This window comes from Artemia sp. Qi Xiang Cuo, chromosome 11, assembly GCF_049724085.1.
Source record: "Artemia sp. Qi Xiang Cuo chromosome 11, ASM4972408v1, whole genome shotgun sequence".
Taxonomy (NCBI): Eukaryota; Metazoa; Arthropoda; class Branchiopoda; order Anostraca; family Artemiidae; genus Artemia; species Artemia sp. Qi Xiang Cuo.
The window spans coordinates 18894327-18909777 of NC_142804.1; the positions used below are offsets into that span (position 1 = coordinate 18894327).

The window sequence follows — 15451 nt, forward strand, 5'->3', positions numbered from 1 at the left end:
GTGGCAAACCATTATTTGGTTTGGTTGCCTTCATAATAACCTGAGTGTCAATTATTTTCCAATTTTTGTAAGATAATAGAAAAGGTGAAAATATGACGGGATAAGGTCCAGTGGGTATGGTAGGACTTTTCTCGTGCAGACAGTTTTTCTTTAAAATACTCTTTATTGTTTCACAAAAAATATAAAATTAAAAAAAAATAATACGCAGACTGTGAGCACTAGAAAGAAATAATAAGATTGCAACTTTAAATTCAACATAGCAGTTTCCAATGGACAATTTTTTAAGCCAATCGTTTCCAACTATGGTACATGGGATCCCTAGGGGTCCTTAAAGTTACCGTAAGATATCCGCGGTGGATCACGGTGTTTTGATTTATTATGCATTATTTTGGCTTGTTGTTCATGTTTGTTGTGCTCGTGCAGAGTAAGGAAAAGAAATATTTGTAACATTTGTTATAAAGGTGTATAGTTGTGAATATTAAACATATGTGCTGTAAACGTAAATTTTAATTTTAAATTTCCATATGTCACTTTTTTAAACTACATCTTCAGGGGAAGATCTAGGGGAGGGGGGCAAAAATTTTCTGGTGCCCTAGTTCCATTTTTTTTACTGTTTTTTCTTATAAATAAACTTGACAATTGTCTATTATTGCCACAATCATCATATTTGGCCCCCTAAGATTTGCTCTAGATCTGCCTTTGCATACCTTCGGTTATCTGACTATCATCATTAGGTACTCTTTGTAGATTTAGCTTTAAGTGGTTGAAACGGTATCTTGGGGAATCATCGGAGTTTTTCGAAGTCCATCATGGTAAAAAGTATAGAAACTGCTGGTCTAAGAAATTCAACAAACCTTGCAAAAGTGAAAAGCACAAGCTTGAAAAAGTCAATAAAATAATAATTACACAAAAAATGTGGCTGGTTAAAAAAAATAATGTTTATATTTTCAAATACAACGTTAAAACTTGCATTACAAACAAAACTCATGCTGCAAGCTAGAATCAGCAAATTTAAAAAGAACAGCCGAGAAAAATTCATGACCTATTTTTTATCATAAAATTACCTCTACCTGACTTAGTGTGACTTTCTAGGCTATTTGAGCTTCCAGCCCACGGAGAGTGTGAATCTCTCGTACTACTTGATGATCGACAATTTGCTTTTCGTCGCACAGTTGAAGTGTCTGTCAAAGTGTAAATAAAACATCAATTGATGCATATAGCACATAAAATGATAATATTAACTAAGAACGGAAGAAAAAAAAAAAACAGAGAATGAATGAGAGAGAAATATTTTTAGCCAGTGATTCTGGCAAGAAACCAGTTCATCTAAGCGCCTTAAACAACTAATTCCCAAATGAATGTTTAATTATTTATTCTGAAATCAGGATTGTTTTTTTATCCCTTTTTGCTGCTGGTGCCATTGGGGTACTATTTCATTTTTTTTTTTTTTTACTTTGTCTTCTATTTCTTTTTGCGGATTTTTTTCCGTTTTGTATTCTTTTCCTTTTGGACTGAGGAGGACTGAGCAAAGGTCCGGCTAAAATATTTGTGTTATTTCCTGGTTTTCATTGGATGAGGTAAAACTTAAAAGACGGATTTTTAATTTGCAAAGTTCCATTGAACACAGAACCTGACAACCGCAAAAAAACACCCAAAAGAAATCAGTATCTAGCTCTAATTTGCTCTCTATTTCCTTACTCTCTTTAAAATAAAGCTAAAGAAGAATAAAAGTAAAAATACCTGATGAATAAATGGGTTCCATTGGTGTAATATCAGGTAACGGCGAAGAGACGCTAAGAGGTGCTGACGACGGAGCAAATCCACCACTGTCCCAAGACTCAACAGCGCTATCTACCGAAGGGATTGAATTTCCGTAATGGAAAATAAAATCTTCTCTGTCTACCTCAACATGAAGTTGATGATGTACAACGTCCTCTATAAAAAGATTAAATAACTCTAAAGTGATTCTTAGTTTACTTTCCATTTAAAAGCAAGGCTTGGCTGTAGGCCATAGCGAAATTGCACAATATAGGATTTTGATTTCCAAAGTGGGCATTAAAGTCCACTGTGGTTCACTTGGGATTACTTGGGACCCTTTCTTTGAGGAATGTGGAAAATTCATATTGAAGGGAACATTATTATAGTATTTTGCCTATTATAGTTATATTTTATAATAACTATAGTTATAAATAAATATATATATATATATATATATATATATATATATATATATATATATATATATATATATATATATATATATATATATATATATATATATATATATATATATATATATATATATATATATATATATATATATATATATATATATATATATATATATATATATATATATATATATATATATATATATATATATATATATATATATATATATATATATATATATATATATATATATATATATATATATATATATATATATATATATATATATATATATATATATATATATATATATATATATTTATATATCTATATATCTATATATCTCGTATATATATATATCTTACAACTGATTATGGAAAACTTAAATTACTTAGGGAGGGGCAGAAACATTTTGCTTGAAAGGGGCAAGGAACTAACAAATTTAGAAACTAATCCTTTTGGTTCATCTCTGCAGAGGGGTACCACGTGCCCCTCTAATGTTACCATTTAATGTATTCTTAGCGTTATGAGTGGAGTTGTCTGTGTGGTTTAAGCGAGTTTAGGGTGTGTTAAAAGCTACCAATCAGAGAAATGGACAAGGGGCATTATATACTCTGGAAAATTCAATAAGTATTATTGTAAAAGAAAAGAAATGTTTTTTTTCACACGTTCAAAGAGGCATTATTTTTGTAAGAAATTTCTAAATTTTATTTTAGAACAAATAAAACAATAAGGTGAAAATAAGCATCAAAAAAGAAAAACGGGAGATACGTTGATAAATGTGTCTTCGGTTTTCAATAATTTCGGTTTAAATAAATAAAACTTGTCTTCGGTCTTTTGTAATTTCTCTATAATTACTTTTTGAATAAACATGTTAGTAATGCTTTGTCAAACAGTAGGCCTAAACTACGATTTTAAAATTAAGATTATATCGTTTTTAGTACTTGAACCATTGACCCAATTCTTTCTGTAGACATTACCTTATGATTATTAGTTAGGACTGATATTATTTAGAATTTTTCAAGGAATCCAAAATTTAAAAAAAATATGTTGTGATACATTTCGATACTTGGGTAAAAAATAAAGAACTCTCCTGGCAAATGCAGAAAAGAAAATCTATTCCGTGTTTCTTTTCGGCATTTGTTTCTTATCTCGCTGTCTTATATAATAACTTCTTTTAGAAGGTTAGTTGTTTATTAACAACAATGAAGACGGCTTGGCAGAGGCTCTTGTCGAAATATATATTTTTATTTTGTTTCTATTTCACTGGCTGATAATATTCCAAATTTCAATTTTTCATTTCTTCTTTACAATTTGTCACAACTCGTTTATTACGTTCTAAATTACTTTCTGAAAACGCCCCTAACAACAAGACAACATAGTAAATAGAATCTCTTTTCAGTTGAATTCTTAATAATATTCTTTTCTGAAGTTATAAGCCTGTAACCTCGTGACTTCTGCTCTACCACCAACGCCATGCCACTTTATTGCTTTAATGATAAACTTAATTTTTGAAACTTCTTCTCTAAAAAGTTTTGCCATAGATATGTACTAAAGTGTTTCTCCTATGGATGGGGTTTTTCTCAAATTCCCGAAAACTTGAATTTTTACCATTTTGGAGTGAGGCTTTCTTTACTAAGCCCTTAGTTTGACTTTTAGTACCCTTTTGTTGTACAAAACACAGCCTTAAATTTATATTGGGTTAAGCTTTAGCACTTTGAATGAAAACAATATGATACATGCATACTACTATCTATATAAGCTCGGAACTTTTGCTTACTCTGTGTATTTATTTGCCTTGATATTTTTAATGTGATAACATCTGAAGCATTTTGCAACATGGCAATAGCATCAGAGAGCTTGACAGCACGAAGCGAACTGCCATTGATGGCAAGCAGACGATCACCAACATGGACTGCACCAGTCTGCTCTGCTAATCCCCCTAAAACGGAGAAGAAGACAATATGGAGACAAATAGGGTAAAGATCAATGAAAATAAGAAGATTCTACAAGAAATATCATTGACATTTCAGCATCATATGTAGTACCATAAGTGCCATTTAGCTGCCTATTATTTTCTCTTTAAGATCAGAAGTTATATGAGCCCCTTTTAGCTTTGCATCATCACCTTTTGAGATGCCAGAAGAAATGAGCTGAACTTGATAATAATAGGCAGCGCAATAGGGCTGCCTAAGTAAAAAAAGTTGTTAGCACAACGTATCTTTTTTTTCTCTCTAGAACAGGGCACTTCGTATCGAAGGAGTTGTCATAGAAACTTCCAAAAGGGCTCATTCGATTAGAAATTAGAATGGCTAGTGCCTTTTTCAATAGTCAAAACTGATTGGAAGGCAACTAACACCCCTTCCACGCCCACTATTTCCCAAAACCTATCCAATCAAAATTTTGATACAGCCATTTAGCTCAGTGGAGTTTACTTCCAGATGGAAAAGATGTTATTGAGGAGGACACTCCCCCCACAGCCCCCAGGTCAAGGGTTGTAAGTTATTCCCTGGGGGCCAATAAGGTTTTTATAGAAAACTTTTTCGTAGAAACTTCAAAAAGGGTCCATTCGATTGGAAATTCAAAGGTCTAGTGCCCTTTTTGATAGTCGAAAGTGATTGGAGGGCGACTCTCACGCCCACCTTTTCCCCTACCACATTCAATCAATATTTTGAGATAGCCATTTTGTTCAAGGTAGTTGAAAGTTCCGGAAATTAGGTCTTTGAGGATGACCCCCCCCCTCCACTGCCCTCAGGGCAAGGGTGGTACGGTGTACCCTGGAGGTCTAGAAGGTTTTCATAGAAAGTAATGTTGTAGAAACTTCAAAAAGGGCTCATTTAATTGGAAATTGAAAGGGCTAGTGCCCTTTTTAATAGTCGAAAGTGATTGAAGGGCAAATAACCCCCCTCTCACACCCACCCACACATCCAATCAAAATTTTTCCCAAACACATCCAATCTCCAATCGCATCCCGCCAAACACATCCAATCAAATCCACATCCATCCAAATTTCCCCAAACACATCCAATCAAATCTTTGAGAGATGCATTTTGTTCAATATAGTTGAAAGTTCTGGAAATTAGGTTTTTTAGGATGATAACCCCCTCAGAGCCCTCAGGGCAAGGGTTGTAAGTTATGCCCTGGGGGCATATAAGGTTTTTACAGATTGCGTTGTCATAGAAACTTCAAAAGGGGCTCGTTCAATTGGAAGTTGAGAGGGCTAGTGCCCTTTTTAATAGTCGAAAGTGATTGGAGGGTAACTAACCCCCCTCTCAAGCCCACCATTTCCCCAAACACATCCAATCAAAATTTTAAGACAGCCATTTTATTCAACGTAATGGAAAGTTCTGGAAATTAGGTCTTTGAGGATGACACTCCCCCCAGAGCCTTCAGGGCTGAAGTTGTAAGTTATGCCCTGGGGGCATATAAAATTTTATTGAAAGCTTTGTCGTGGAAACTTGAAAAAGGGCTAACTCGATTGGAAATTCAAAGGGCTAGTGCCCTTTTTAATAGTGGCAAGTATTTGGAGGGAGAATCTCCCCCCCGCTCATTATTTCCCCAAACATTTCCGATCAACATTTTGATTTGGCCATTTTGTTCAACATTGTTGAAGTTTCCGAAAATTATGCCCTTAAGGATGAAAATCCTCTCCCCATAGTCCTCATGTCAAGTCTTCTAAGTAATTCCCTTGGGGCATATAAGGATTTTATAGGAAGTTTTCTCGTAGAAGTTTCAAAAGGGACTGATTTGATTCAAGATTGAGAAGACTAGTGCCTTTTTTATTAGTAGAAAGTGATCAAAGGGCAAATGCCCCTCCCCCCATGCCCATAATTTCTCCAAACACGCCTAATCAAAATTTTGAGATAGCCATTTTGTTCGTCGTATCAGAACGGTCTGGAAATTATGTCTTTGAGGATAACAAAATCCCCAGCCTTCAGGGTAAGGGTTGTAAGTTATGCCCTGGGGACATATAAGGTTTTTATAGAAAGCATTGTCATATAAACTTCGGAGGGGGCTCATTGGATTGTCAGTCAGACTGTCTAGTGTTCTTTTTAAGATTCAAAGTGATCGGAGGGCAGATAACCCCCCCCCCCTTTACCCACACACACGTCGTATTGTCCCGAAATTTATGTATGTATATTTTCATACATACTTTATGTTTTCATACAACTTTACGTTTCATTTCAAAGTTGTTGTCTTACCAAGTAAGAAATGATATTGATGTTTGGATTGAAGGTAAGTTTGAAAGTTTTAGTCTGGAATTAGATTTGGGAAGTAGAAAACCTTCGGTTAGTGTTGTGTATAGGCCACTGAGTGCTAGCTGGGAAGAATTTGGGCGCCCTGAGTTTGATCAACTTACACGTGCGGTGTCTCGTACAGGTCTAGATTTTATTTGTATGGGTGATTTTAATTTTGATCTGCTTTCATTGAATGGAGTGAATCTTGATTATTTTAATTTGATGGTTGCTCATGATCTTTTCCCCCTGATCCTGATCTTTGTGAATATTCCAACACGTGTTACGAGTCATACAGCAACTCTCATAGATAATATTTTTGTTGGTTGTAAGTATCTGGACCGTAGTTATGCTGATGTGGTTCTATACCCTTGTTCTGGGCAATTCCCAGTTGTCGCATCGGTACCTTGGGGCCGAGTAAAAAGAAATGAATTAAAAAAAGTGAAGAGTCAGTCGTTAAAAAAAGAGCATTCACAGAAGTTTTGTGAAGGGTTAAGCAGCATTAATTTTAGTGAAATTTTAGATATGAAAGATGACGTTTCTTGTACAGTTAATCACATGATGGGGATTGTACAGCCAATAATGATAAGACTCGACCAGTGTAAATGTTCGAAAACCCATAAGGATGAGTCCAGGAAGCCCTGGATAACTACGGAAATTCTTGAACCGTCATATTTTAGAAATCAATTGTATTTAGATTATATATATATATATATATATATATATATATATATATATATATATATATATATATATATATATATATATATATATATATATATATATATATATATATAATTTATTTCCCATCATAAATGTAAAATACAACACTGATGGAGTATAAAGAAAGAAAATGGAAAAAAAAAACAAAAAACAAATAAATTCTGACAAATACAAACAAAACCAAAACAGAGCAGAACAGACAAGAAAAAAAAAAAAAAAAAGAAAATACAAAAAGGGGCAAATATCAATCAGTCAATCAATCAATAAATTTATATTCCCGAAATACACACATGATGTAAACTCGGAGTAAAACTTTAGACGGTAACAAATTACATAAAGGCACTAAACAAGGTATTCGTCGGATCCAGCGACTTCTCAAATCGCAGTCTCCGTTCCGCGATTGCTTTAAAAGGAACTGTGACCACATATACAGAAACCAGGCACCGGTTTCTGGCCCAAAGAGGTATGCCAAGGAGGAACTTGGCATACCGAAAAAACCACGTTCGGAGCGTCTTCTTATCCGAGATAGTTAATATACTCCAAAAGGGTGATAGAGCAAGCAAAAGGGGCATAGCAAATGCATTGTAAATTTTTGATAATATACTTCTTTTGTATCGAGCTTTACAGGGAACAAGCATACCATATGTCTTACGAAGCTTCGAACCAACAAATTCTAGCAAAAGCGATCGGGTATGCCTCAGATCACTCCCAATCGGAAGTCCAAGGTAACTGATACTTGGCGATAGAGGTATCGGATGACCATCTAGACAAACATTATTCGGGGAGGGCCGGTTACGCGATTTACCAAATGCGACAACCTCACTCTTCTCAGCATTAAACTTCAATCCGATTTTCCTATACTCAATACATAAAATATCAAAATTTTCCTCTATACCCGAGACAGTCCTGCTGAGATTCAATATATCGTCAGCGTAGTTCAGAAGCGACATATCAAGGCCTCGGTAGATAAATGTCGTGCGAACTTTCTTCTGGGCCTCCAGGACACTGTTATTATATAGTGGGGGTGAAGATACACCCCCCTGCCTAATACCTTTCCATACACGTATTACACACTTCGAAATTGCAAAACCATCTCGTGTCGGCACTTTAATAACAGCATACAGTTTGCTATACATATTCCTGTAAACACGTAAAATTGAGCGATCAAGACCACGATCCTTAGCGCTGATTAAGAGCTGAGGATGAATTCCCGAGTCAAACGCACGCGAAACGTCGTGACCGGCCATAAGAAGAATATCGTCTTTCTCTTCAACATCAACTAAAACATTAGCAATAACTCTATGTACATGTTCACGACTGTAACCATTTTTAAAACCGAACTGATTTTCTGGTGTCGAACAGACTTCTGTTATCTCATCAATAACTATCAGCTCTAGCAATTTACACATTACCGAGGAAACCGTGATTGGCCGATATGAACTGCATTTACTTTTATCCTTTCCCTTCTTAACCACCGGGGTTACAACACCAGCACAGAACACATCGGGGACTAACCCACAGTTGAATATAGTTTGGAATAGTAGACCCAAGTGGTGCAACAGATTTATACTTCCGTGCACGAGGTGCATACCGCATAACTGATCGATTCCACATGACAATTTCTTTTTCAGTTTTAGAATGCACTGTTTAATTTTTTCCAGACTAACCGTGAAACTGGGACCCGAATCACAATCACCCAGAGTCGCAACAAGCTGCGCAGAGAAATCTTCTTCCAAAACGGTATCTGGGGGTGAAAATTCACTAGTATAATATTTAACCCATTCTTGCTCTGATGGTATCTTTTGATCACTTGACTCGCAATCACCTTTCTTCTTTGAAATGAACTTCCATATTTCATTGGGATTTCCTGACAATCTTTCACTATATCCATCAATCACAGCTCTTTTATGTTTAGTAAGAATTTTAGAAAACTGACGCTTGGTGTAGAGTCTTACATCATTCACAGCGCCAGAACAGGGTCTACCACAGCTATTCCACAAACGGTACCAAAATTTGGAAGACTCGCACGCGTGAGCCAGCTCTGGATTAAGAGACCACTTAGGAACTTCAGACCCCACGCGCACTTTGCGTTTGGGTACAGCAACTGTTTCGGCACACCGCATCGCATGGGTAAGCTCAGAGCAATATATGTTTAGAAGAATCTGCTTTTCACTGACTGATATTTTAGCGTTCTGCTGTAGTAACTGGACCGGTATCTTGATTTTCGCCAACACGCTATCAAGAACACTAGAATATGCACTAGGGTTGACTTTATTCCATTCAGATTTAAAATACCACTTCCTTTTCCTTGGGTAGCTGATTTCAGGCACAGCTATATATATATATATATATATATATATATATATATATATATATATATATATATATATATATATATATATATATATATATATATATATATATATATATATATATATATATATATATATATATATATATATATATATATATATATATATATATATATCGCATGATTTGTCGTTTAGAATCATATATCATTTCATTTAATTTCTTAATGCGTTATAGATAACCAACACGTTTTTTTTCCAGTTTCCAATCACAGATCACTGTTCTAAATTTCAAAACTTAGCAACATGTTGGCTCAAACAGATACAAAATACTTACAAAAGTTCAGAAAAATAGTTGTTTGTTCCTGATTCCTAATCAAAATTTCTTAATCACGAATGAATTCACCCCTGAGGTAGCTTTGAAACCCCTATAAATTCCTTGAATGAAACTTTCACGCCGAAGAGAATGAAGAAACCCTCACTCTAGGAGGAAAATCCCTACGATGTTAACACTCGTCCCAATATTTTATGCTTTTCTCGCAAATAGGGCATTTTTAGCACCTTGGAGTCCATTTTCGTGTTTTTGTTCTTCTCGCTATAGTTTTTCGTATAATTTTGTGCCTGTTTTCTTTGTTCTATTTTATTTACTGCATTCTTAAACAATCGATAAAAAAAAAAGAATTATCATCGGCAAATTTTGATCCCAGAGCAACAAGGATGGAACAAATCGACTCAAGCGTGACCTTGAAGACCATTTCACTAATAAGAAACGGATTTTACTAGTTTTAATGATCCTATACAGCGTTTAATGTTGTTTAATCAGCGTATTGGAAGGTTGTTTTTTTTAATTATTAACCCAAAAATAAAGAATGTACACGTGTAAGGAATAGAGTAGAAAACTAAACTTGTTATAAATTAAACTGAACTGCCAGACGATTGATCTTAAGCTCATGGAAAAGAGTTACCATGTACGTCTAATACATAATGTATATACCACATTCTGATAAAGACTCCTGCCCCTCCCTCTTCAGAAAAGCTCACATACTCTTATGTGACCCACTTTTTCCCATGATTTTGTTCTTGTTGATAGAGTCGTCTGTAGTAGTATTAGAAAGTTGCTCTCAAGATCAGTTAAAATAAATATGCAGTAAAAGAAAAAAATTCAACATAACATAGGAAGAGACGATAGGAAGAGACACAAGACTCTAATAGAAGATGAAGAAGAATAAAAAAAAACAATTTTAATATTGATGCTATTACGAACATGCACTTGAATAAGAGCCTACAATAGCCTGACTGCGCGCAGCAGACATAGTGGGGATATGTACAACAAATGAACAAAATAATCATACAAAATTGACTGATGAGCATACCTGGAGTTAGTCCTGATATTAAAATTGGTTCAAAGGGGTCTTCGCTCCCAGATACTGTTATTCCAAGAGGGCCACCGTGTCGAACCAACTCAACTGTGTAGACAACTGACCCACCCTCTGGAGATTCTTAAAGACAAGAAAATCATCATGCATAAAATTAACGAATTTTAGACAAAAAAACAATTTTTTTAAACATTCCAAACCTGGGTAACGTTCATATTATTGAAGCAAAGGTAGCGCTACCAGCTCAGCAGCATCCTTATCTCATTCCTTTTTGTGTGCAGAAGCAGGTTCATATCACATGTTAGTTCTCAAATGACGATACACGTATTAAATATTTTTCGAGGTAAGCAAACTGTACTAATAATAATGATTTTAATATATAAAATTTATGATTTACAAATTACAATTTATTTAATTAAATTCCCTTAAAATTGAAGAGTATAAAAGATAAGTAAATAAAATTACGAAAATACTCCAACAAATCAGACATAGTATCTAATTCAAACGGCTTATTAACTTTAATCTCGAGACTAGTTTAGTCTTACTAACACAGATAGGAAAGCCAAGTAAAAACTTACAATACTTGAAGCAACATTTACAAATTGAAGTAAATCGTGACAAAGTAAGGGAATAAACAGCATGACGGAGGACTACTAACATATTAAGAGAACCTAAAATATCACTACAATATATGCTACGTAGTCGTATTATTGATCCAGATACCTTTCTAATTCTTTTTTGAATATGTAAAACTAGTATTGACTTAGTATCTCTAGTCTGAAGTGCAACAAGACAGACCCGAAACAACCCGAAACAACCCGGGGAAGACAACCCGAAACAAACAGGAGCCAAGAGACCAAAAACTGCTTCAGTCGCAAATTAAATCATTTTCATTAACAGGAAAATATTGAAACTTTTAACTGTATTATAAAGGACTCTATCTTTAAGCAGATAGAAAGAAAATTAAATTATGTATAAGACTAGCTTTAGAAAGGCCAACAAAATTATTTAATAACCAAATAATATAGAAGAATAAAAGACACATCCCACCTCCTAGAGATCAGGGTTGTAGATAAAGAATAAGACACTCCGACAAACATGCATTAAAACTTTTAGCGGGTAAAACTTAACTGATATCTTTATAGGAGCAAGGAGTAGTTTTGGGAAGCCTTTCAGACACTTTAGGACATGTCTAACAATTTCTCTTAAATATATCTGCCGCAGGAAAACTCACCGTCCAGGAGAATTCCATTTAGAGAGTAATTTATCCCATAATTTAAATTAAAAAATTTGCTATATCGTAAAATTTATCTAATAAACTTACTAAAACTTTTCTTGAAATAAATAAAACTACGTCAAACTTGAGACAATAGCGGAAACTTGGATTAAGAAAAAAAAAGTAAAAAAAAAAAAAAATATATTTTGTTTATAATTTACACTTTTCCCCTCCTCATTGATTCCATGCTATCACTATTTAAGTAGCATTTTGGCTAGTGGGGGGAGGTTGAATTGTAACTACGTGACAATGAATGGCTATTATAAAGAGAGAGGTAGGCATTGCTGCCAAAAAGCTGTAATTTTTTACCATTTTAAAATTTTGAGAATACTAACCCCTTTTCAAATAGCATCATATGGATTTTAAATCTAACAGAAATTTTGTCCGCAACTTACAGAAAGTTATTCCCTTTCTCAGGAAAAGAGCCCTCCACTGGGGCTAAGTAAACTTACAATTCACGGACGTTATTTGTTTTATTTTTTTTTGTGTGGAAGGGCAACATATCGATACGTGCCTATCTAGCCATGAGGTTCCCGACTGTAGAAAATTGTATGAACAGCCTTCCTGTAGAGCTAGTTCAGCCTCCTAAGTTCCTCTCCCCATCCCATGGGTAGGTCCTTGATTATCCCCTACAAAATACTACTACTGAGTGAACCTAACAGTTTTTTCAAAGTTTTTAAAATATAATATTTTAGGAACTACTGATAAACTTCTGGAATAATATAAACTTCATAAGATAAGATAAACTTCAATAAGATATAAACTTCCATCAATAAGATAAACTTCAATCATTAATAAGGAATAAGATAAACTTCAATCAATTTCCTGTAGATAAAACCTCCCGAGTCTTAATAACTTAAGTCTTAACCACGGCATACAGCGAAAAAAAGATTAGACGTACTAGTGTTCCAGGCCGTACCCAGGATTTTTTTTTTCAGAGGGGATTTTACCCAAAGATTCTTTTCGGGGGGGGGGGGGTTACACAAATAAACATCAAAAAACGCATACAAAATTTGTTTATATCCATTTTTACTACGTTTTAACGAGTCAAAAAAACATTTCGCGAGGGGTTGAAACCCTCTTAACCCCCCTCCGGGTACGTCTTTGCTAGTTTTCTCTGATAAGGACAGAAACCATGTTTCTTCTCAGAAACATTTGAGTTGAGAACCTAAAAAGTGTTTGAGCATGTTTTATTGCAAAATTATATTAACCTAAATTTTATTTTGAAACGAGCCCGGAATCATGGATTAATGAATATTAGATGTATTTCTATAGCGATTGACAATACTTAAAAGTAAATACACTAAGCCTGGCCCATTCAAGCCTAAAGGGAATTCTTGAAGCTTGAAGGTAATATTAATCAGGGTGGATGAGAAGGAGCGTGTGCAGCTGGGTTGGCCTTAGGCGGCTTGGGGCGGCAGTGAACTTTCAGTAGTAGTTGTAGTTGTATTACTCAGTTAAAATAGATTATACTAACTGTTGTTAGTTCAATTTCAACCATCTATTTTCCATATATATACATATATATATGTATATATATATATATATATATATATATATATATATATATATATATATATATGTATATATATATATATTTATATATATATATATATATATATATATATATATATATATATATATATATATATATATTTATGTATATATATATATATTATATATATATATATATATATATATATATATATATATATATATATATATATATTTTTATATATATATATATATTTAACCAGGTTTATAGAGAGGTAGGCTCGAGAAACCAGGCTTAGACAAGAATAAAATAACATACAATGATGCGACAAAACTTTGAGTAAAGTAAAATTTAACATCCTTTTAAGCAATCGAAAAGAACGAGATATACTGAAGATATACCTATGGGTGTCCCAGCATGTGGCAATTGACACAATCGGTACAAGTTTTGAATTATCGGTAAGATATCTATGAATGTTGACAGCTGATTTCAATGAAATCTTTTTCACTCTCTTCCTCTCTGTTTCTCCCTGATTTTATCTTCTCCCTTTCTCCCGAAAAGGAGCTTATCCCAGATTGCCTCTCAATCACTCGGACTATCTTTCTTGGCTTTTTCTACAATTAGCCATGTCTTGATGCCTACGACAAAATGCTTGATTTTCAATTCAAAATTCAATTCAATTCAAAATTTTGAATTGAAAATCAACTATTTTGCAGTAGGCATCAAGACATGATTAATTGTAGAAAAAGCCAAGACAGATAGTCCGAGTGATTGAGAGGGAAATCTGGGATAAGCCCTTTTTAGGATTGTATAAAAATGATGTTATTTCATTTGTTGATAGATAAGTCCATCTATCATCCATACATATGTCATTCCTAGGATAGAACTAAGGTGAGGTAGTCATAGAAATAAGGGATAAAGGATTGTATTGATTTTGGGTTGACGCGTGACACTTTTTGTTTTTTTTTGTTTTGTTTTTCGCTTTTTTTATTTACTTACTTTTTAATAGTGTTTTAAAAGTATGTATATCTTCCACCTCCTTTCAAGACCATGGAATCTTTGTTGGGATCATTATTTTTTTTTCGTAAAGTATATCTTGTAAATCTTGAATCTTGTCTCTTTGCTCTCTGGTTTTATCTTACATTTTTATAAATAAACTAGATAAATAATCAATAATAATAAATAATATAAATCAATAAATCAATATTATAAAAAAATAAATAATGAATAAACTAGTGGTAGTTCTTTAATGTTATACTTATAAATGGAAACAATTGCTTGAAAAGCAAACTGTTTGGAAATTTGAAATATATCTAAATGTGAACATAAAGATACTGTAGAATGCTTATTTGGAAGAAACTAGCAACAAGGCAAAACATTAAAGTGTTATTAGTATTTTATTTTGCAGAATATGAAGCGGTTTTATGTCTTTTTTTCAATTTTGATTTACGTAATGATATAATTTGACCTTCTAATGTAAATTACAAAATTAGTTCTAGATAAATTCTAATAAATGAAACCAAATGAGCATCAGTCAAGAATATTAGAAAAGATAGTAGGATTTTTCAAATAGGCTCCTCGAAATTTTCCTTAGAGTGTGAATCTGCCATATCATATGTGTAAAGACAGCGGATTGATTAGACAAGGTAAAAGTTGTTGATATGAATAAGAAAATTCATAGGCGCCGGGAAAGGAAGACAGACATAATAGCTACCATATCTGAATATCCCTCACTCTATGCTGAAATCTTACCAGAAAACGAATCATCTTTCTGTATTCGCAACGTTGTTACTTCACCTGCAGAAGCTGCTGACAAAATTTGTGCTGCTTCTTCCAAGTTGAACATTTCGAGTCTCGTACCATCA

General features: G+C 33.7%; 1 protein-coding gene across 1 annotated transcript in view; it reads right to left on the bottom strand.

Moving 5' to 3' along the window:
• Positions 1 to 15451, bottom strand: part of Grip (Glutamate receptor interacting protein) — a 144368-nt gene that overhangs the window by 20483 nt on the left and 108434 nt on the right. The window contains exons 6-10 of the mRNA XM_089096409.1: positions 15339 to 15451; positions 10813 to 10938; positions 3953 to 4114; positions 1741 to 1935; positions 1071 to 1181 (exon numbers count right to left, since the gene is read on the bottom strand). The exon at positions 15339 to 15451 is cut by the window's right edge and continues 109 nt beyond it. Coding sequence (XP_088952535.1) covers positions 1071 to 1181; positions 1741 to 1935; positions 3953 to 4114; positions 10813 to 10938; positions 15339 to 15451 — 707 coding nt within the window. The remainder of the gene's footprint in view (positions 1 to 1070; positions 1182 to 1740; positions 1936 to 3952; positions 4115 to 10812; positions 10939 to 15338) is intronic.